We start from the raw sequence: 21,544 nt of genomic DNA, 5'->3' as shown, positions 1-21,544 counted from the left end.
TTTTTTCAAAATATTAGTGGAGAGAAGTGGCTAGATGACACAGGGTTCAGATGTCATTAAAAATCTGGGGATTTTTTTTCCCCCAATGGAGGAATTATGGGAAGGATTGAAGGAGCTGAAGGGGGTTGCAACCCCATAGGAAAAACAGCAATGTCAACCAAACAGACCCCCCAGAGCTCCCAGGGACTAAACCACCAACCAAAGAGTACACGTGGAGCTACCATGGTTCCAGCAGCATATGTAGCAGAGGATGGCCTTGTCGGGCATCAATAAGAGGAGAGGCCCTTGGATCTGTGAAGGCTCAATGCCCCAGTGTAGGGGAATGCTAGGGCAGTCAGGTGGGAGCGGGAAGGTGGGTGGGGAAGAACCCTCACAAAAGCAGGGGGGAACAGTTTGAGGAGGAGAAACTGGGAAGGGGAATAACATTTGAAGTATACATAAATAAAATAACCAATAAAAAATTTAAAAGAAAAAAATAAGTCGCTTAAGTACTACAAATTGCAAACATGTAAGAAGAATTTCCAAATACCAGATACAAACAGCTGACAAGCAACTGAGCCTCCTAATGTCTATTGTTTATATAATTTGCCCATGTTCTATACTGTCCACACAAGGTAAAGCCTGTGAGCAGGCTTTGTCTTATTGTTTCAGCCTTTGCTAAACATGACAGGATTCTTAGATAATAACTGTCTTGCTGTTAATATACACCTCCTTTTCCAAATGCTTCTCACGTTATTAGTGTGTTTGTGCCTGCGCATGCTCCTGTGTGTGTGTGTGTGTGTGTGTGTGTGTGTGTGTGTGTGTGTGTGTGTGTGTACATGTGTGACAAGAGCCCACAAACATCCTGGTGCTTACTTGCAGAATCCAGAAGAAGACAAGAGATCAAGAGATACGCCTCTCTCTCTCTCTCTCTCTCTCTCTCTCTCTCTCTCTCTCTCTCTCTCTCTCTCTCTCTTTCTTTCTTTCTCCTTATCCCTGTCTTGGGGAACATGTAGCTAAGTTGACAACAAACCGTAGTGATGCCCTGTCTGCGGCTAGAGACAGATACATACATGCGTGACTATGCCTGGTTTTTATATGGATTCACGGGATCCCTGCTCAGGTTCTCATGTTTGCCCAGCAAGGGCTCTTCCCCACTGAGTCATCTCCCCAGCCCCATTCTTAATTCCTGAAGTCCTAATCTTTGTCTGTCCTGAGCACGAATGTAAATGTTTCAATTCTTTGAGGAAAGTGTGATAGTAAGTTTATAGATTCGGTGCCTCAGACAGCCTATATTTAGGGAAGGAACATTTCTAATTCAATTTACAGTGATGTCAAGGAACAACACGTATCTGCAGGCGAAGATAAGAAAAACATGCAGGAGTACACAGTGATAGCTCTACTTAAATAAATAAACTTTTGGTACTAGTGATTAGGTACACAGGATTATTATATGTTTAATTGGCTAACGTGACAATTTGGAATCACTTCTAGTCACATTTAATTGGATTTGCAATCTCTGGGGAAAAAGAAATAGAGAAGCCGAGCAAAGAAACAGCCATAAAAGTAAACTGTTTTTCCAAGGGGTGCTAAGTAATGAATTCATATCCATTCCACAATAGTTTAATATCCCCCTCAGTTAATAAGACCAATGCAGTGTCTGTATGCACAGGATCCGGAAGCTAATTCAATTAGACACAAAGTTGGGAGGAAGGGATTGTCTGTTGAATTGGAGTGTTGTTTTTTTTTTCAGTTGTAAAAGGCAAAGTTAATCAGAGATAAATAATCTTTTAACTCAGGTAAAGTCTGAGGTGTGCTTAAATACCCACCTAATAGCTCAGAGCTGTGCTTGACTTGGAGACATCTTAAAGTCTACATGCAAGACTCAGCGTAGAGCTGCTCTGAAGTCCATTCCTGCAAATATAGGCCTTTAGGATCTGCTATTACATCTTTTGAGGCTTTAAAACAAAGCATAAACACTTCTGGCAGCCTTTAAATATTCTTGGGGTTTACAAGTGGGAGAGCCATGTAGAAGATGGATGGCTTGTTTCTTCTATGGTTTCCGTGTTGCTTGAAAAGCAAAGCCACCTACTTTCTACATCCTAAAACTGTGCTTTGTGTTTGCTTAATCTTACTCCAGTTAAATGTGTGCACTGTGAAATCTCATCTAGTGTTTGTTCGTGCTGCCTATTACAGTTTCCTCCGCCTTATAAATTCATGGTGTTTACATCTGTTCTTGTTCCAAGGAGTGCCATGATCGCGGACTACATGTTCTGGCTCTGTGGAGGAAGCGAGCACTGTGTAAGCAAGCTCATCAAACTGTATTGGCAGGTAAAACTTGATGCCCCAGCTAGGGAGGATAGGTGCTCGAAAGACCACAGAAAAGGGGAGCTCTGGGCCAATCAATCACACAGGTGCTACCCGGTGGTAATGTGCTTAGGATGAAGTAGATTTCTGAAACTAATTTAAGGGGGAAATTCAGAGTTGTTAACCCTTGGCCCATTCACGAGTTTTACAGCTCAGTATAAATTTTAGACATCCCAAGAACAATGTTCCAGGCACGCTGTGATGACACGTCCATTAAAATACATTTTGTTTTCATACATCCTTTTTGAGTTACAGTTAAAACTGAACATCGGAAGTGATATCAGCCACAGAATTTTAGATAATGAAAGATGAGGGGATGGATGATATTTACTATTGAAAACTGGGCAGCAGCAAATATTCTGTCACTTGTAGAAAATGACAGTAGGGTGTCCTCTCAGAGCCCAAGGAGAAGCCCTCCCTTCTCACACTAGTAAGGAAAACTTGAGAGTCTCCTTCCATTTAAAAGACTCAGTAACTTACGTGTTTCCATTTAAAGACATAAAGCTCAATTTACCTACTACTATGAAAAAATAGATTTACATTTTTAAATTACCCCTGTTGTACTTGAGACCTGTCATCTACATAGAAAAAAAAAAAAGAAAAGGGAAAAAAGAAGATGGAGTTCAGATAAACAATTTTAATCCCAAAAAAGATGTTCCTAATAGTAATTAGATAAGTATGAAACAGAAACAAACGAAAATAAAAAATAAGAAACCAGGGGCTGAGACAGGGTGAGAGCATTCAGTTCTCTGTATCTGGCAGCTCACCACCACCTACAAACCCATCCACCCTGGGATCCAATACCTTCCTCTGCCCTCTAAGAGTGGCTGTACTCACGTGCACATGCATGAGCCCAACACTGATTTTAAAAGACATCTTAAAATTAACTGTCCAAAATCACAGCTATGAAAACAAGCAAGCCACGTGCTGTAGACAGAGTGGACATTGGACTGATGGATCGCAACGCGATCTTAAAAAGAAGCAAGAGAGACTGTGAATCTCCAGAAGGGATCAGCGAGTTTATGTAGAGTAGGTCCCTAACAGATGCTGGGTTTCACTTATTCCTTCACTAAACAAGCACGTCCTGTGTGAATGCTGAACTTTCTACATCAAACTAGGGGGACATGCGGCTAGTGTAGGTATGAGCGAGGACAGATTTAGAGCCTGGTACTTTTAAGCAAAAGAAACTCTCTTTCCTTTCATTTACAAAGAACAGAATATCCTCATTTTATTCACATTAAAGTAAATATAATCTCTATTCAGCAATATGTACATCCTCACAGTGACAAAAATTAATATCACAAGTCCTTTATTTTGTTATTGATTATTGATAAGTGATATGGAAAACACACCTTTCATTGTATTCTTTTCATTGAATCCAACCTGTGTAGTGAAAAGAGCCCCTGGCTGCAAGACAGGGCTGACTCAGAGGACCCCAACCTAGCAACAGTAAAATCAGTCTCTGGCTTCAGCCAAAGATGCTTCAGTAGTAAGGACAGGATGCCTGGCTCTCTTATCAGCTTTGTGGTGCCGCTTGACACCATGGCCTGTAGACATACAGATCACATCTACACATCCAGTTGTGGGCAGCCATTAAACAGAGCCCAGCAAGGTGGCATCTGCCAGCCATCTATCACTTGGGAGACTGAGCAGAAAGATTCTGAGTTCAAGAGTAGCTTGGGCTGCATAGGAAGAGCCTGCTCAAAAGAAAAAAAAAATGAAACAGACAAGCACTACTTTCTTCTCCATTCTTAAATAAGAAGTTACGGTATCCAGAAAGAGGAGTGGGGAAGTGTAATGACCTGCACACGTGGAAATGCTCTCATGAGGCCCATTCAGAGGATGAAGAGCAGTGACTCTATTGCAGGTCATCCCTAACATGGGACGGCTTGACTTAGTTTTTTTTTTCACTTCACACTCTTTCATTCCCACTGCAGCATTCATCAATTTACAAGATGGCCAATGTTTTATTATGAAATAGCTTTGGTACTAGAAGGTTTTCCTAAAGGAAGCTTAATCTAAGTGTTCTGACTGTACTCAAGATAGGTAAATCCAAGCTGCAGCATTTGCTGTTAGCCATATTGACAGCATTTCGGTGTAGATGGGAGGGGCTCTGGAACATAATGCCCCTGCTTAATGTAAGTCAAGGTGCCCCTGCTGTGTCTCTTTCCAAGTGCATAAAAACCCCTACTCCTCCCATTAGCTATTCTCTTTGGAGGTCTTAACACAAACTTTCAGAAAGTAAAACCTTTAGTGCGTTTGCATCCAGTCTGGATAGATTGACCTATATATACACTGTCAGATACAAGAGAGCTGTTCTCGTCCATGCTTGACTCAGGAACAGCTTTCAATTGTCCTAGAAACATGTCCCATATCATCACTCCATCAAGGGGCAGAAAATGGTGCAGCCATCTGTGCCATATGACATTGAGCCGCCTCACTCTGGTTAATAGTGTTTGCGCATGTTATTCTATGACAGCATCCATTCTGCAGAGGTAGGGTGGGTTGACAATAACAACTGGAGGCTGCATGAGAACACACTGGCTCGGTAGCAAGATGTCTAATCTTCTACCATCAACCATTCTTCATGGAGAACATCTTGAAAGGTCTTCACAAGGCTGAGCTAAGTAGCAAAATGGGGCATGCTTAGTTGGGCTGATAACTGGTTATTTTGAAACAGATGTCTCATAATAAGTATACCTGTGCATGTGTGGGTTCCCTCACAGAGGTTGGAGAAGGGTGTCAGATGCCCTGGAATTGGAGTTACAGGCAGTTGTAAGCTGCCCAATGTAGGTACTGAGAACTGAACTCTGGTCCTCAGGAAGGAAAACAAGTATTCTTTACCTCCAACCTCTCCTAGTCTTAAATACTATTATTACAAGAACTTTAATTAGAAGCTTATCCTATCTCTCAAGCCTCTAGCCCCGTATTGAATGTCTAAATTGGGGAGGATCATATAAACAAGGAGGTTGAGCTCTTCCACTTCCATAGACCATTCTTCCATGTTCACCATCAGCCATGTGTTCACAACACATTCAGCAGTTTGTACGGCCTTTGTCTTCTGCAATGAGATGGCAAAAGCTGACCCTCTTGGCACCGCTCCTCACATGGAATCTGAAAAGGTGGAAAAGAAATTTCGCTGTAATATACCCACAGGAGACCCGCAGAAAACCCCCAGGGAACCGGGACAAGCTCCCTTCAACACACTTCCCACATTAATTTTTATTTTCTGAATTTTCTTCATATTTAAGCTTAAGCCCTTCAAATCACAATCTCAGAACTTTCTGAGAATCAGATTCATTCACACAGAGAAAAGGAGACAGAGACAGAGGCAGAAGCAGAGACAGAGGCAGAGGCAGAGGCAGAGACAGAGGCAGAGGCAGAGACAGACAGACAGACAGACAGAAACAGAGGGTGTTTATTTTTCTCACTGCATTAGAAATTGGCCTAAGCACAATCAAAACACCAAAGCAGGACTGAGAAAGAATTATGACTTTTACTCTACTATAAGGTTGTAATTTTCCTGATATAAGAAGCTGAAATATTTGACATAATATCAATTTCAATGTTTCATTTTAATGGAAGCAAATAATAAAACTTGGATTAACAAAATCACCAATTGCCGATGAAGTCACAGCATCTGTGAGATGCTGATGAGAATGTGTGTATAAACACTCATCAAGAAATACCAACATCTTCTACTTGATTTGATATTACGTCACTTCCTTTTCACTGAGGTCTTTATTAGAGTGACATCATCAAGGTTATCTATGCCAGCAATTTCTTCCAATTTTAAGAAAAGCTATTTGCCATGTGTCTGTAGACTGTCCCTACTGACAACTCTCAGGATGTCGTCAGTCTCAGCTCCAGGGCTGCAAAGTTCCTAGTTATTTGACTCCAGGTGTCTCATTTAAAGTTGCAGATTAGAAAAAGGACAAAAAGAGGTTGTCCCTCGGTGCTACCCATAGTTGACTTCCATATCTTCACACCAAAGATTCACCTCACTCACAGGGCTAAGAGGACAGTCATCACAAAGCTATGTTCTGGAATGCACCCATTATCAAATTAGGCTATGTTTTCTTTATTTGGAAAAATGCATAGACATTGGCCAAACAGAATCCTTTCTAAACCTCCTGTCTTCACAGAGGCTTCTGAAATAAAAAGGAACTTCGCGGTGGGCTCTTGCATCTAGACAAAGAGCTCCTGAAAGGCTCTAGTACTCTAATTGGAGCTCTTGGCTCTGAGGAAGCCAAGGACTTTCATAGCAGGAGGGAGCCCTCTTTGGGGATTGTTGGAAAAGCTGTTGACACCAACACATGCCTGTGTAGAGAGCCTGACATGTGGAGCCTCTTTCTGCAGTGAAACAGCAAATGCTGAGGCCGTGCCAACTTCACAGGTCCTCCATCTGTGCAGAGAACGCGAAGAAGTCCCGCCCAATTCAAGTTGTACTTGGCGTTGAAATGTTCCCCATCTCAAAACTATCAATGGCCTGTGTAGCTTCCTAAGAAAGCTCGCTAAAGCGTTTTCCGTTTGTACTGCTGTGACCCTTCTCTCAAGGGCTAAAACTGGACTTTCCTACTCACATGCCCTAAGGATTCAGGGCACTGTGTTGCTCTCTCAGTGCTTGAGCTGCTCTTTCACTCCTCTTTATGCAGCACTATTGCTGCAAACCCTTTTGTCTCTGATATTGGGCCTAGAGGAGACAACTGCATCTAACACCAAAGGCAAAAAATAGCCCCAAGCATGTTCTCGTCATAGAGTGCTTCCATCAACTTTGCTATAGTCATTCAAACTGCAGTCAAAGTGAAGTCGGTGAATACCTTTCTCACATACTCAAGTTGTCTTCATCATTTATACTCGCTTGCCATTGAGTAACTATGTGTAAGCACACAACTACATGTTAGGGATACAGAGGGAAACAGGCAGACATCACTCCGTCTTAAGGGACCACACATAGCATCCCTCCTCATCAATTCCAGTTACCCATTCTCAATAGCGACTTCAAAATACTAAATGGGGCAGGCATGTTGGCTCACACCTGTAATCTTAGCACTCTGTGGGCCGAGGCAGGTGGATCTTTGTGACTTTCTGGCCAACTTCCTTTACATAGTGAGATCCAGTCCAACCAAGGACACCTAGTGAGACCATGTTGAAAGGGTTGCGGGAGGAAAGGAGAGAGAAAATAAGAAGAAGAGGAGGAAAAAAGAGGGGGGTGGAGTGGGACTAAATGTACGTTAAATTGTATGCCGTTCTGAGTAACATGAAGAAATAGTCCACCTGTTAAGACCCATAGTGGCCATTTCAGCCACCAGACCATTGATCATAGTATAGAGTACTTGTGTTACGTTAACATATATCCTTAATAATTGCCCCCAAGTAAGAATCAGTGACTCACACATGTTGAAGAGACTATGTGAAGTGAAATGGAGAAACAGAAACACAGAAAACTGTTCTATGTGTCTCTGTTGCTAATCTCTCATTGTGTCTAAATTATAAACTATGTTTTATGATAGATCTGTGCATGGCGGGAACATAATTTAGGTAGGATCAGGTACAATTCATAGTTTCAAGCATCTGTTGGAGGAGTTTTGGAATGCCTCCCTTGTGGGTCAGAGGGGAAACAACTGTATTCCACCATAAGATATACACAAGACAGAATTACAGGACTGTAAAATAATTAAAACCCACACCACTGCTTAATATTCTGCCTTTCTTCTACGGTGCCATCAAAGCACATTGCAAAATGCCACTCAATAATAAGTTGTTTAATCAATCAATCAAATTAGAAATTTGCTTGACATGAAGCCAAAACCACTAACGTCTAACTGAGAACATTTTTGCCATCATTGTTTTGTAATTAACGAATTCAATGATTATGCAAAGACATGCTAATTGCCCTGATTTGTTCACTGTGTATTGTACATATGAATCAAATGATCACACTGTACCATATATGTATATGCAATTATGTGCTGATTAAAAGCTACATGCCTACACACATGTATTTTATATGTGAAAGAAGGGAGTCTCAGAGTATATACTACACAGTTAGTTCCCAGTGGATATCCTGAAAAGTGAAAGCAATTCTCTTAATTAGTTAATGCAGCTTTTAAAATGAAAAATAGCAAAGGGGAGAGATGAGTTTCTTTAGTTATAAAATTATGTAACATTCTTCTGTATACATGCATATATGTTTTAAGTTCAAAATTGTACATGATTTTTTTGGCTTCCATTGTGTTTGAGACTCACCAGACTACATGAAAAATGCTACAGACATCCACGATTCTTTGGAGCTGTTGGTCTTCATACCCTCACAAAAGTCCCAGGGATTGGCTGTTCATTTCTTCTGTCCAAGATGGTCATCAAGGAACTCATAATCACATAGAAGCCTTTGGAGCATCCAGAGTCACATACCATAAATTATCCCTAGCATGAGTAGGGAGTTGAAACTAATAATAAAGCCTAACTTTCTACTCCTTTTTTTTCTTGATAGTGCAAAGTCATCCCAATATTACTCATTTACTTGGTGAAAACTTACATCTCTACCTCAGAACAAAAATAAAACCTTCAACATGAAATTACAGGTAAAGTGAGGTCAAGGAGCCAGAAACATCTATCATTATATTGAATAAAACACCTACATTTTCTAAAGAAAAAAATGTGTTCCCTAGAGATGAGCCTCCATGCGAAAAAGTTTCCCATAGAAAGGTACAAACTAGAAATACCACATGAGCATTTCAGTTAATGGCCAATATTCCTTATCTGTTTACTTAGCTTGGCCCAGTCCATCAGAGAGTTTGTCAAACAGATGCCTAGTGTCTGAAAGCAGCCTTGTTACTGCACATTCTTCAGATTAGACTTAATTTGAGAAGCACCAAAGCCATTTACCCAAAGATATATTCTCCATCAAATGTCATGCATTGTGTTTAAACTCCCAGTACTTGGCACCAGCTCTCTAGTCAGCCTCAGGTCAAATGCAAACTACATTTAATCTGGGAGAGCTTAGCTCAGTAATGGGTAGCCTCTGGATACAGCAGTGAAGACTGGCTCCTCTAGACTCTTTGGAAACGTGAAAATACATGTACAAAAGGAACAGGAGTGGGAGATAAGCAAGCTCGACTGAGAAAACTGACAGAGTGTCCTGGGCTTGAGAGATGTGGGTGAAGCAAAAGGACCCAGAGAAGGCAATAGGTCCTGGGACTGACTGTGGCTCACTCCCCACAGGAAAGCAAACAGCAAGATGGACAGTGTTTGGGCTGAGGACCAGGAGCTGCTAGCTCGGGTCTGCTGCTAACATCCGGCTTCATTTCTGCATGGGTCGGCTAATGCTGTGATAGTGTTCTATGCCAACCGCTATAAAACTCCCAGTAACCAGGTTGGCTGAGATTCAGATGATCCAGGCTAGTCTTCATTAGGCTCGGCTCCGCACTGAGAGAAGTACAAATGTGCTGTGCACATCTTTCTACCTCTTTAGACTGAGAGCTAAATGCTGTGGGTTCTTAGGAGGAAATGCGGCCTTCCAAGAGAAAGTCAGAGTACCTACAGTCACTTGAATACTCTGCTCCAAGCCTACTGGCTCCTATCAAGAAGGACAAAGGGAGCCACAGGATCCAGCCCAAGCGCTAGTAAGTTCTGCCCACCACAGAACCAGGACAAAATCATGAATACAATATAGCCATGGGAGTGGGGAGTGAAGAGGCCAACAAGTGTACAGGTATTGTACCTCTTAGCTTAGGATTCTCTGTGATAAACTAGTAGGCATACCGCAGTGGATCTCAAGCACCAGTGTCTAGTAGTGACTGAATTAGAATCTACTGGGTTGAGTGGTGACCCTGTTTCATTTCTGTTGCTATGACCAAACTTCACTAACAAAAAGCAACTTGAGGGAAGAAGGGGTTTTTTTCCAGCTTACACTTCAAGATTAGAGTACATCATTATGGGTAAGCCAAGTCAGGAACTTCAAACACACATCACATCCATAGTCAAGAGAAGAAAGAGAATAATACATGCATTCATGCTTGCTTGCTTGCTTGCTTGCTTGCTTGCTTGCTTGCTTGCTTGCTTGCTTATACTCAGCTTATACAATTCTGGCCCCCCACCTAGGGAATGATGCCCATTCCCTAGGGTTTGCCACACTGATAAACTTAATTAAGACAACCCTCTCACAGGCTGACTCTCAATATATACAATCCCTCTTTGAGACTCTCTTCCCAAAGGAGTCTATGATGTATCAAGTTAACAATTAAATCTAACCACCCATAGTGGGATCCTCTAACACACCTGCCCCACCAAGTGATTCCAATGCACTGTTCTTGGACTAGATGGACTAGATGTTTGTAAGTTTGCATTTCTGGTTTGCTAAGTTCATGAGCAGCTTAGCCTACCATGCAGCTGAGCTGGAGCTGTAAAAGGGTAGAGCACTGGGAGAGTCTGCCTCTGTCTATCCACAGTGTAGATGGAATCCAATGTTAGGCACCTCATGCTTCCAGCTGTTAAATATGAGTAATTGCTGTCCCTGTCCCACCATGAGTGCCCTACTCCAGTGGTTCAGTGCCCTTGCTTGCATTCGGTGTCACAGCTAGACCACAATGGACACTGAGTTGTTCTGAAGTCACTTGCCTGCAAAGAAATTTGTCATTAAGATAGGCAATATTGAAATTCCCGTTTTACGAAAATGTCCTATTTTTTTTCAATTACAAGGCAGGCTAAAGAGGAGGTGTCCAAATTGAGACTCGAGGCAAATGAGAGCTTCTTTTCCTGGCTCTGGGAGAAAAAAAAAGATAAATATGGAAATGAATTTCTCATCTAATTATTCATTCCTGTTTATATATTCTTTAATGATATGTTTCCATGGTTACCAGCGTTGTTAAATGCTGCCTATGTTTCATTTTGCTTTGATGCTATTTGAGGCGGTCTGCCAGTAGGAGAGGTTCACTTTTAACTGAAAAGTGTAATGAGGCATATGTTTGATCCAAGGTTGAGTGTTCCCATGAAGGAGATAGTGACCGTGACATTGTTTGCTGGTTGTGTGACTCTGTGTAGTTCTTTGGTGGTATTCTGCATCCTGGGCATTCAACAGAGAAGAAGAAAGGGAAAGGCAGAGAGTGGGGGGAAGAAGGGCAGAGTCTGAACCATACACATGTAAATTCACATCAATATGTCACTAAGGTGTTATGCATTTGATTTGTCCATGCTGCCAAGTAAGTAGAGTTGCTTTCCCCTTGCCCTTCTCTGAACACACTACCCACTTCTTCAACCACACACTGCACGCTTGCTGCAGAAGCCCCTGCCCAACAGAGTGGAATTAGTTATTTTACCTCAGTGTGGGATTCAGGCGAAGTACCATCTCTCCAGAAGCTGCTCGCCCCTGGTGCCCTAAGTCTCTGCAGAATTAATGGCTCTTTTGTCAGCCTCCAGATCACACAGGAACTGGAGGCAGGAATCCCTGCCAGTGCCTCAGAATGTATCTGCAGGGGGCAGCCTACCGACTGCCTTCCTGTGTTGGCAGAGATCTTCAGTTGCACATTGATCTTTCAGATTCCTTAGAGAACAGTGGCAAGAAAATGACTCCTCAGCTCCTCCTGAGAAATGCTTACTCTGCCCTAGCCTAAGTAATTGCATGGGGCTGTTAGTGGCCCTGGTTTGGGTTTGCAACCATATCTGTCAATGGGAAGCTCATAGTCAAATTCTTTCTGTCTGTCTCTCTGTCTCTGTTGCTCTGTCTCTCTCTGTCTCTGTCCCTCTCTCTCTCTCTCTCTCTCTCTCTCTCTCTCTCTCTCTCTCTCTCTCCCCCCCCCATCCTCTAAAAATGGCTTTGGGGTGGTTTGGTATTTAGAGGAAGAAACAGTTACCTCTAAATTTCTTTGCATTTCCTCTCATTGGAGAATAATACCAATACTAGAGAAAGGGACAATCTGATGCTTCTTCCACTCGAGTGAATGAAAGCCTGGCTATTTGGTGCTCCAGCTCTTGCAGCCCTCCTCCTAGGATACCACGATGTTGTTGACACAAAGACTTTGCTTTCCAGATGAAATCTGCAAAGGCCTCTTCCCTCATTTTTGGTTTACATCTGAAAAAAAAATCAAAAACTATTATGAGCAAAACCAAATGCAGAGGTTTATGGCTATCTTTTATATTTCCCACGGGTTTTATGGGTTATTGATTTACAAGCTGGCAGAGAAATTGAGGTCACTTTTTTTAGCAGTTGGAGATGTACAATTATATCCCACGAAATCATGGTATTTTTTAAACTGTGCTCACCCAGGTGTAGGATAATCTGTAAAACTCGAAGCTTTTAATTTTTTTTCAGCCATCCTTTGGACAGTGCTGCACACAATTTAAAAAGTTCTCTTTTCTTCAATTCAGATGATTGTGTTTTCTTCCCTCACTTTCTGAACACACTCTGTTCTACCTGTACCTGGGTTGAATAATTTTCTTTTTCATAACAAGTTCCCTTCTCCTAAATAATGAGACCTTGACATTTCAAATGTCAACCTTTAGCATATGACATATTTGATTTTTTCTCAGGATCATAAATTAACTATGAAGCTAACCTATTTCTTCTTTTTTTGCAAGAAAACTAAGTGTTCTTATATGTAGTGCAGCCTAAGGTAGGAGTCAGCAACCTGGGAGGGGCAATAACCTCCAGGGAACCTTGGGCGGATGATTTCAAGCCAGTTCAAGAGAGATGGAAAACATTAGTTAGTATGCAAGTCTCCATCCCATCTTTTCTTCATTCCTCAGAGATCAGAAGCCAACCTCAGTTAGTCTAACAAGGTTACCAGAGCCTTTTGTGAGACTATGAAGGCAGTAACACTTTTATTTCTTAGTATCACTTGATGCTGCAGTGTGCTCTTGTAATACAGCACATATACTCATATACACACACACACACACACACACACACACACATACACACACACACACAGCACACAGCATTTGGCAAAGCCATTGAGTTTATCATAGACATAATTATTCCCCCTCTGAGATATCTTGATGTTAGGTGACATGATCAGTAGTCATAACAGGAAGCCAGCAGTCTCATAAAATCAGATTCCTGAAATCCGATGGCATAGCCTAGAAGACATTAATTGCAGGCAAATAAGAGAAATGAGAAGAGATAGGGTATGTCTGGTGGCCAGACAAGGTTGAAACTTGAGGGAGAAAAGGAATTAGAGGGAAGTGGACACCAAAGACAAACTTGGAGTGACGTCAGCAGGTGCAGCCATCACCATCTTTGAATGGGTTCCAACACAGTCATACTCCTTGCTTGGTGCACAACAGCTGTGTAGCTCTACAAGGAACCGCTCACCTCAAAGACAAATTGTTCCCTTGGATGAAGCCGTCCTGAGCTTTTGTCTTCTGCCTAGAATTTCACTCTTGTCTTCAGGAGCCATTGGCAAGAAATCTTCCCATATTTAGAAGTTTATCTTGGTTGAATGGACAAGTCTGTAGAACCTGTTTTTAAGTCTCCAGAGTCTAAAGGCCCTGAAGGAGATGTAAGTTATTTTAGTCCCAGCTCTCTCTTGAAGTATCTATATGAACTGCACACCATGGGAGAGAATAAGAGGTTGTACGATAAACTGTTTTCCTCATCTATAAAATGGGAGCATGTCTAGTTTCTTATTCTTGTTCTTTCTTCCCTTTTCTTAATTGTTTTTAAAAAACATTTAACCAGATGCACAGAGAACACCCATCTAATTAGCAAATGGCCTTGTGGTTGCGTCCATGAGCTGACAGAAGCCCACATAAACAGAGCTTGTTGTCTTTTGATGACAGACGTTAGTGTCTCAGCCTGTCTTGACCCTACCACCAAACTCATAGGCTAAGATCCATTAGTAGTAGCCAGTTGCCCTTATAAAGTGATTGCAGGTAATATATCTGTTTCCTCTTTTAATACTTTCTAGTGATTCATTTTTCAGTCGTGAAGAACAAAAGTGTTGCGGCATCCTGAGGAGTCTGGAGGCCGCTGAAACCCACACAGGGAAATCTTGAGTTTCTATCAGCTAGTGTTCCCCTAAGGCGCAAGTGGGAAATTATTCACAGTCTTTAGAACAAGAACATAATTTAAATTCTATTTATAAATTATATGTACTTTGTCATTGAATAAGCTAACCAATCTAAACACATTAATATGGAAGCTCCCTTACCAAGAAGCCTATTTCATTTTTTTGAGATGGGCATGCTAGTTAACAGTATACACTAATCTAATGAGGTACTAACGAAACAAACAACCTTACTGTGACCAGTAGGTGTGGAAACTGTACATTAAGACTATTATGCAGAGGATTTGGTGTGGTTATGCTTTGATATATCCCATTTATTCTACTCTCAGTGCTGGAGCCTAATTCTAGTTTTCTTTACAGTAAGAATAGGATTTTCCTGAAGGAAAATGGGGGGGGGGGTTAATGCTTGATCTTCCAGGAATTTACAATCTAATTTAAAAGATGAAAAGCCTTCAGTATAGGAGAAAGCATTGGCTTAGGAGACTCAAGTCCTCATCTTGCTTCTACTTCTAACTCTGTGACCTCAGATGAATCACCAGAACTTACACACTTGTTACTTAGCTGTAGAAGTGGGCATTGAACTGTACCATGGATCTTTTCTCCCTCCTGAGTTCCATGCTGAAAGTGCATGCGAATAAAATTTTATTACAAAATACCAGTGATTAAAAATTAACACGAGGAAAGCTTTAGCTAAAATGCCTAAATGATTAATTTATAGAAGCATCACATACAATCAAAACCCAAACCAAAGGCAGGCATAGTGTCTCACTTTTGTGATCCCAGCACTTGGGAGCCTGGAGCAGGAGAATTATCAGAGCTGGAAGACAGCCTAGACTAAATAGCGAGACTAAATACTGAGGCCCACACTTTTAGTCCCAGCTAAGCTAATCTAATTGGGAGGCAAAGGCAGGAGGATCTCTGAGTTTGAGGCCAGCCTGATCTACATATCAATTTCCAGTACAGTCTAGACAACATAGAGAGAGACCCTGTCCCAAAACAAGAAGAATAATGAGACCCTGTCTCGAGTGAGAGAGAGGAGAGATAGGGAGAGAATGAAAGTGAAACAAGACTGCATTTTATCCACAAAATACATGTATAGGTATGTAGCTGTGTGCTAAAAATCCATAGCATTCACATATACTGCAAAGCTAAAGGAAATGAACTACTTTTAGGATTTAAAATGCTATTTATTATGACTTTTTACATAGCGAGAATTACAAAGTAGAAAATTTAAGAAAGCTTTATCAAAATCTGTTTACCTAGATATCAGTAACCGGATCATTTAATCATTAGTGACTTACAGACAATGAAAATACAATTTAAATACTTTATTTCTACCTCATGAAGAGATCTATAGCCTTCCCATCCCTGGGCTGACATTCAGTGGCTGTTGCTTCATAAAAGAACTCCTATCCGACGTAATAGAGCTTCAGCATTGAAGTACTGATTATTGTGGCAAGAGAACACATCCACTATTTCGTAGTATATTCTAATATGCTATTATATTAATTGTGTAATCACAGAAAGTCGGCCCCAGTTATTGCCTAAGTGACACAATGAACATGTTACAGGACAGCCACAAGGAGAAATATTTAGGAAAATATGCCCTCTATTCCAAGTCATTGAAACCTTCCAAATTAAACCAATATTTATTTACAGGGACTAAATTTTTAAAATGTCACTTATGGAGTTTTATTTTTCCATTTTCTAGTAAATTATACTCATCATTCAAAACTATATTATTATTTATACAATAACATAGACTTATAGTAGCCATTAAAGACCAGGTACCATCTCAACCATATGACTTCCAAGTATAGGATATTTCCTTTGAACATAATAACAGTTACTCTGAAAATAGAACTACAGGGCCATAATATGCAATCCCTAATAACACCTGCCTAGATGGATTCTATAAGGATCGTAGAAAATAACATATACAAAAGCTTGTATTACAGTGCTAAGTGAAAAATTGTTACTTTATCTTTAAATACTGTTTTCCTTTTCTTTTCATAACACCATAAGACTTAATAGATGGGAGTGGATTATGAGCGAGATTCAAATTTTCATTCATTACTATTTCTGGATCAGGATCGACTAATTACTATAACAAACAATTTTCAGTAAGACAATAAAATGTGATTTTGCAGTTACATTAGGCCTCCATCTTTTTCCCTCTCCTCCCTCCCTCCCCACACCCTGAGGATTGAACCTTAAGCCTCTTACATACCAGATAAACATGTTCTCACTCTTACTGAGCGCAGAATCCACAGAATTATATAACTAGCCCTCTTTCATTTTGAGGCATCTCAATAAGTTGTCCAAGCTGGCCTTGAATTCAATCTGAGGCCCAGAATGGCCTTGAACTTGCAATCCACACACTCCACACCCACCATCCACCCCCAGCCTCCTGAGTGGCTGGGATACAGAACTTGGTCACCAGGCTTGACTGGGAGCTCTCTTCGATCCCCAGTGGGAGGAAATACAGGAAGACCACACTAAGCAAAGACTCCTGGACCAGGCACAGCAAAAGTATTCGTGCCTCCCTTACATCATTACCTGTGAGGATCTATGAAATTCCTGTCATGTCCCCAGTGGGTAAAACCTTAATTTTAAAAGGAAGTGATTTATATTATAAAAATCTAATTTTAAATTCTATAAAATGAAAAAGCTGTTCATCCTTAGAAAACCCCTTAAAGCCTCCCCAAATCTCCATGAATTAGGTTGGGAAAGTCCTGAGGTGCCCTAAAGATCTAATTTCCTAAGCAAATTAACTTACTGTGATTGTGGTCAAGACTAATATTGGGAGCAATAAGGAAATAATTTGATGGTCTAAAATTATTTGATTACATTTTCTAATTAGAAGTGACAGGATTCCCACTTACTCTACCACTCCCATCAGGCACCTGTCAAGAAAAGGGGGATAGATAGGCTGTGAACAATAATCTCGCCATCGTGAGACACTGTGAATATTATATTTCCTGCCAGCTTTATCGGCATCCTTTAAGTACTTGTAAGTTTTTTTGGGGAGGACCCAGCAGTCTGGATTTGGGATGGGGAGATGAACCCCTCCCTTTCTCTCCTTGACTGTTCACATTAACTTTTCTTTATCCTCTAATGGAGTCGATCTCCTCCCTTCTCTCCTGTAGCCTCTGTTGTATGATTACCCTGGGCAAGCCGACTTCCATGGCAGTCAGTGGTTCTTTTTACTAAGCTATAACACTGAGAGAACTTATTGTAGTCTGGTATTTGTAGAGGAAATGAGCTGCCCACATACACTCTTGCCTTACCACACTATGTAATCTTCAAGACTTCCAAAAGCAAGAGAGACAGTGAGGAGTTCACTGGGACCCATAGCGCCAGTTTCAAAGCTGCCTTCTAAAGATCAGTGGGGAGAACATTAGCAACATTGTGCATTCAACAACAGGACCTGGGGCCGATTGCAGCATCGTTCTCCACACACAGGCCCCATCTACCAACATCAAAGGAACACATTGGGAAAGGATGGCCAAAGTGAAAACACCATTAGAAATCGAAATTGACTCCCATTTTTAACACTTTTTACAAGCAGTTAAATATTCATCTGGTCTCTATTTTCAAAGTCAAGGAACATGTTTGATCATGAAAGCCTGCATTTTAGTATCAATGGTTATACCTAAATATTCCAATTTTAATATTTTTTTGAGAATTTTATACACGTTTATAATGTATTTTGACTGTATCCATCCCTACTCTCCACTCTGACTGCTCCCAGACATGCCCTCATCTCCCTTGCAGCTTCTTGGCACTGAATCCAATTAGAACTGCCCACATCCACATGGGGATGTGATCATGCATGGAACATGAGCAACCTATGGGAGGCCACGCCTGAAGAAAACTGACCCTCCCTCTCTCCCTCCCTCCCTCCCTCCCTCCCTCCCTCCCTCTGCAGTCACCAACTGGCATTAGCTCTTCAGCCAGGGGTGGCACTTCTCACTACTCTCTGGTTTGTGCTGGAATATTGAATCTTCTGTAAGTCTGCAGGCAACCACAGCGACTGTGACTTCATGAGGACAATGGCCCTGACATGTCCAGAAGACGCTGACTGGACTTATTCCTCTTCAAGACATCTCTAGGCCTTCTTACAACATTTTCCCTGAGCCCTTTTAGGCTCAGGTAGGAATGAAACAGATGTCCCTTTGGGGACTCAGTACTCAGCAGCCCTTATTCTCTGCACTCTGAACAGTCTCTGTGTTGACTACTACAGACAAAAGGCTGCTGGTGAGGGCTGAGAGCTATGCTAATTGGTAGATCTAAAGGTTAATACTCAAAGGAGAGTTTGATGCTATGACCCTCTAGCAAAAAAATAGCAGTAGATTCTCTCCTAGGGCCTCTCCAGCCATGGGTGTTTAACTAAGTTTGCAGGACCAAGTGAGTTCCCGCCTACAGAGTGTGTCTTCTATCCAATCAGAAAGTGTTTGGTTAGCCCATCCCGTAACAATCACATCAGTATGGCACCAATGAGCATATTTTGCTCTGCTGCTGGTTGTTGTTGTAGCCCATGAAGTTCACACCCGGGTAAGACTGCCAGTGACTTTTCTCCCCCAGCAGCCTGCATAGTACCTTCCAGCACCGTAAAGCTAGCCAGAGAGGGGAAGCTTCTAAGTCAGTACCTGCTTGATTTCTCCATGTCCTGTTACCAGTGCATGATAACTTCAGCAACAGGTCTTACCATCAGATTCTTTTGGGTGACAAAAAGCAATGTCAACGGCCTGTGTTGTTTGGGAGTCTTTTGTATCCCCATGAGCAATAATCTAAAAAGAAAACCTACACCTGGCACAAAAATTTTTGTTTGATAACTTGTAAGAGAAGTACTATCGCTCTCCTCCATACAGGTTAACTACAAACCTGTGTGTGCATGTGCATGTGTGTGCATACATGAGAGAGAGAAAGAAGAGATTATAATATAATTCCCATGTGGCTTTTCAGCATCCTTAACATTGGGTACTACTACCCACATCCCATCCTCTACCAAACTCACCCTGCATTATTTCCAACCTCCTTCATAGTACCTTGTTCTACTATCTCCTCTCCTGTAAGATCATTACATACACACATCAACCATAGCTCCTTTCAAGTTTCCTGGCTTCTCCTTCTCCACACACTAAGGAAACCAGTGTGAAGTTTCCTTGAAAAACTAGACATAGAACTACCATATGGCCCAGCCATGCCATTTCAGGCATATACTCAAAGGACTATGAAGTGGAAACTTAAGGGTTCTTTGGAGAGTCAATTGTGTTGGATGGTGATTTCCTGGGGCAAACAGGGGTTTTCCTGAAGTAGACACAGGTGAAAGACCAAGGAAGATTCATGAAGGAACATTTCACTGAAGCAGACACAGGAGAGAGGATGTTCTGCTAAAGCAAACATGTGAAAGGACACGGGATGAAGCATTCTTCACTAACAAGACACATCTATTGGTCTGCCTTACATTGGTAGTTGAGCTGCATTTGTCAGGACTCCACAGACTCCAGCTTATTGGATACCCATACTGAGACAAGACCCATGCTGAGCAAGGCAATGTGGAGGACACATGATGTTTGAAGGGTATAAATAGAACTCCATGAAGTGATGGAGACTGAGCTTGGCCTCCTGGTACAGCTAGCTGTGCAACACTTGCAGGTCTCAGGTCTTCACTGATCTTTGCTTCTCTGAGAGAGGCACAGCTGAGATCTTCTGGTGTTCCTGTTGGTCCCTCCTGCTAACTCGAGCCAAGACTGAGGCCTAGCTGTCTCTGCTAAGCTGTGTCACTGCTGTTGCTACTATGACTCTATTGAATTGGACTGCTGGTATATCCATAAATTGTTTGCAAGTGGATCAAGCTGCCGCTGCCTGCTGACCAATGAACTGAACTGCAGATTTCCAGACAACACAGATGGGAGTTGCTCCAAAGAACCTTTTTAAACAGGTCCACTCCCCCCTTATCCTTTCTTTTCCACTACCTCTGGAGGGTGGTGGGCTACAAGGGAAGCTAAAGCATTGAAGAACCATCATAAAAATAAGATTTGAAAATAATTAAAGTTACAGGATTCTTTATCCACAGAAATACTTGTTTATCTGTTTGTTGCCATTCTACTTATAATAGCTAAAAAGTTACTACCTATACACAATGAAATTTTATTCAACTGTAAAGAAAAATTAAATTATTTAATACGTGAATGAAAAAAATGACCAATTCCTGTACAGATATAGTATCCAATCAGAGGAAATAGAGAATCCAGGCAGATCAACCAGACAAATGAGATCAAATAAATAATAAAAAGCTTTTTATTTAAAAAAGATGGGGGATAAAGAGGAAGCCTTCATTGCCGAATTCTATTTAAAGAATGACTAGTACCAATTCTTCCTAAATTATTACCAAAAAAAATGAAGAAAGAAACTATTCCAAATACAATACATAAAGTTAGTATTATTCTGACATTAAAACCAAATGAGAATGACTACAGGTTGCTATCCTTGATGACACAGATTTTTCAACCAAAAAAATTAACAAGATAGAAAATTAAACATACAAACAGGTTAAAATCATCATTATCAGTGGGGATTCATTCTAGAGATGCAAGGATGGTTCAACGAGTCAATGAATGTGATCCACCCAGTCAACAGGATAAAGACACACTACTGGTGGAAGGATAAACCAGTGCAGTCACCATGGAAACCAGTACAGCACTTCCTCAAGAAATGAAAAGTGGAGTTATCATGTGTTACTGTTCCTAGGAATAGATCTGAAGGAACCTAGATTAGCGTAACACAAAGATGCTAGCACACAAGTTATCCTAAACGCCAATCAGCAAAGGAGTACATTTTAAAATGTGACATCTAGATATATAGATAAAATGCATTTCATTCAGCTGTAAGAAAAACAAAATTGTTTCATTTTTCAGAAAAATAGAATTGTATTTTACAATTGTAATGTACAAAATAAGCCAGACTCAGAAAGACAAACACTGCATGTTTTCCCTTGTATGTGCAATATATGTTTAAATACATATGTGACTTGAAAGTAGAATGGGGAAATCTGTGGGAGTAAGAGGGGGTCAAAAAGGAGGGAGATGAGGAATAAGAAAGGGTAATGGGAGAGGAAGAAACATCATGTCTTTTTCAAATGTGCAATCCAGCTGTAACAACATATAAGAGAGACAGAATAGGGAGAG

The 21,544-nt window shown here is 41.2% G+C and overlaps 1 protein-coding gene across 1 annotated transcript in view; it reads left to right on the top strand.

Annotated features, from left to right (window-relative positions):
• Positions 1 to 21,544, top strand: part of Spata16 (spermatogenesis associated 16) — a 257,308-nt gene that overhangs the window by 141,386 nt on the left and 94,378 nt on the right. Inside the window, exon 4 of the mRNA XM_032896794.1 lies at positions 2,226 to 2,310. Within this exon, the coding sequence (XP_032752685.1) occupies positions 2,226 to 2,310 (85 nt within the window). The remainder of the gene's footprint in view (positions 1 to 2,225; positions 2,311 to 21,544) is intronic.

Source organism: Rattus rattus, chromosome 3, assembly GCF_011064425.1.
Source record: "Rattus rattus isolate New Zealand chromosome 3, Rrattus_CSIRO_v1, whole genome shotgun sequence".
Classification (NCBI taxonomy): Eukaryota; Metazoa; Chordata; class Mammalia; order Rodentia; family Muridae; genus Rattus; species Rattus rattus.
Note: the sequence above shows the minus strand (reverse complement) of the source record. Positions and strands in the feature narration are given on the sequence as shown.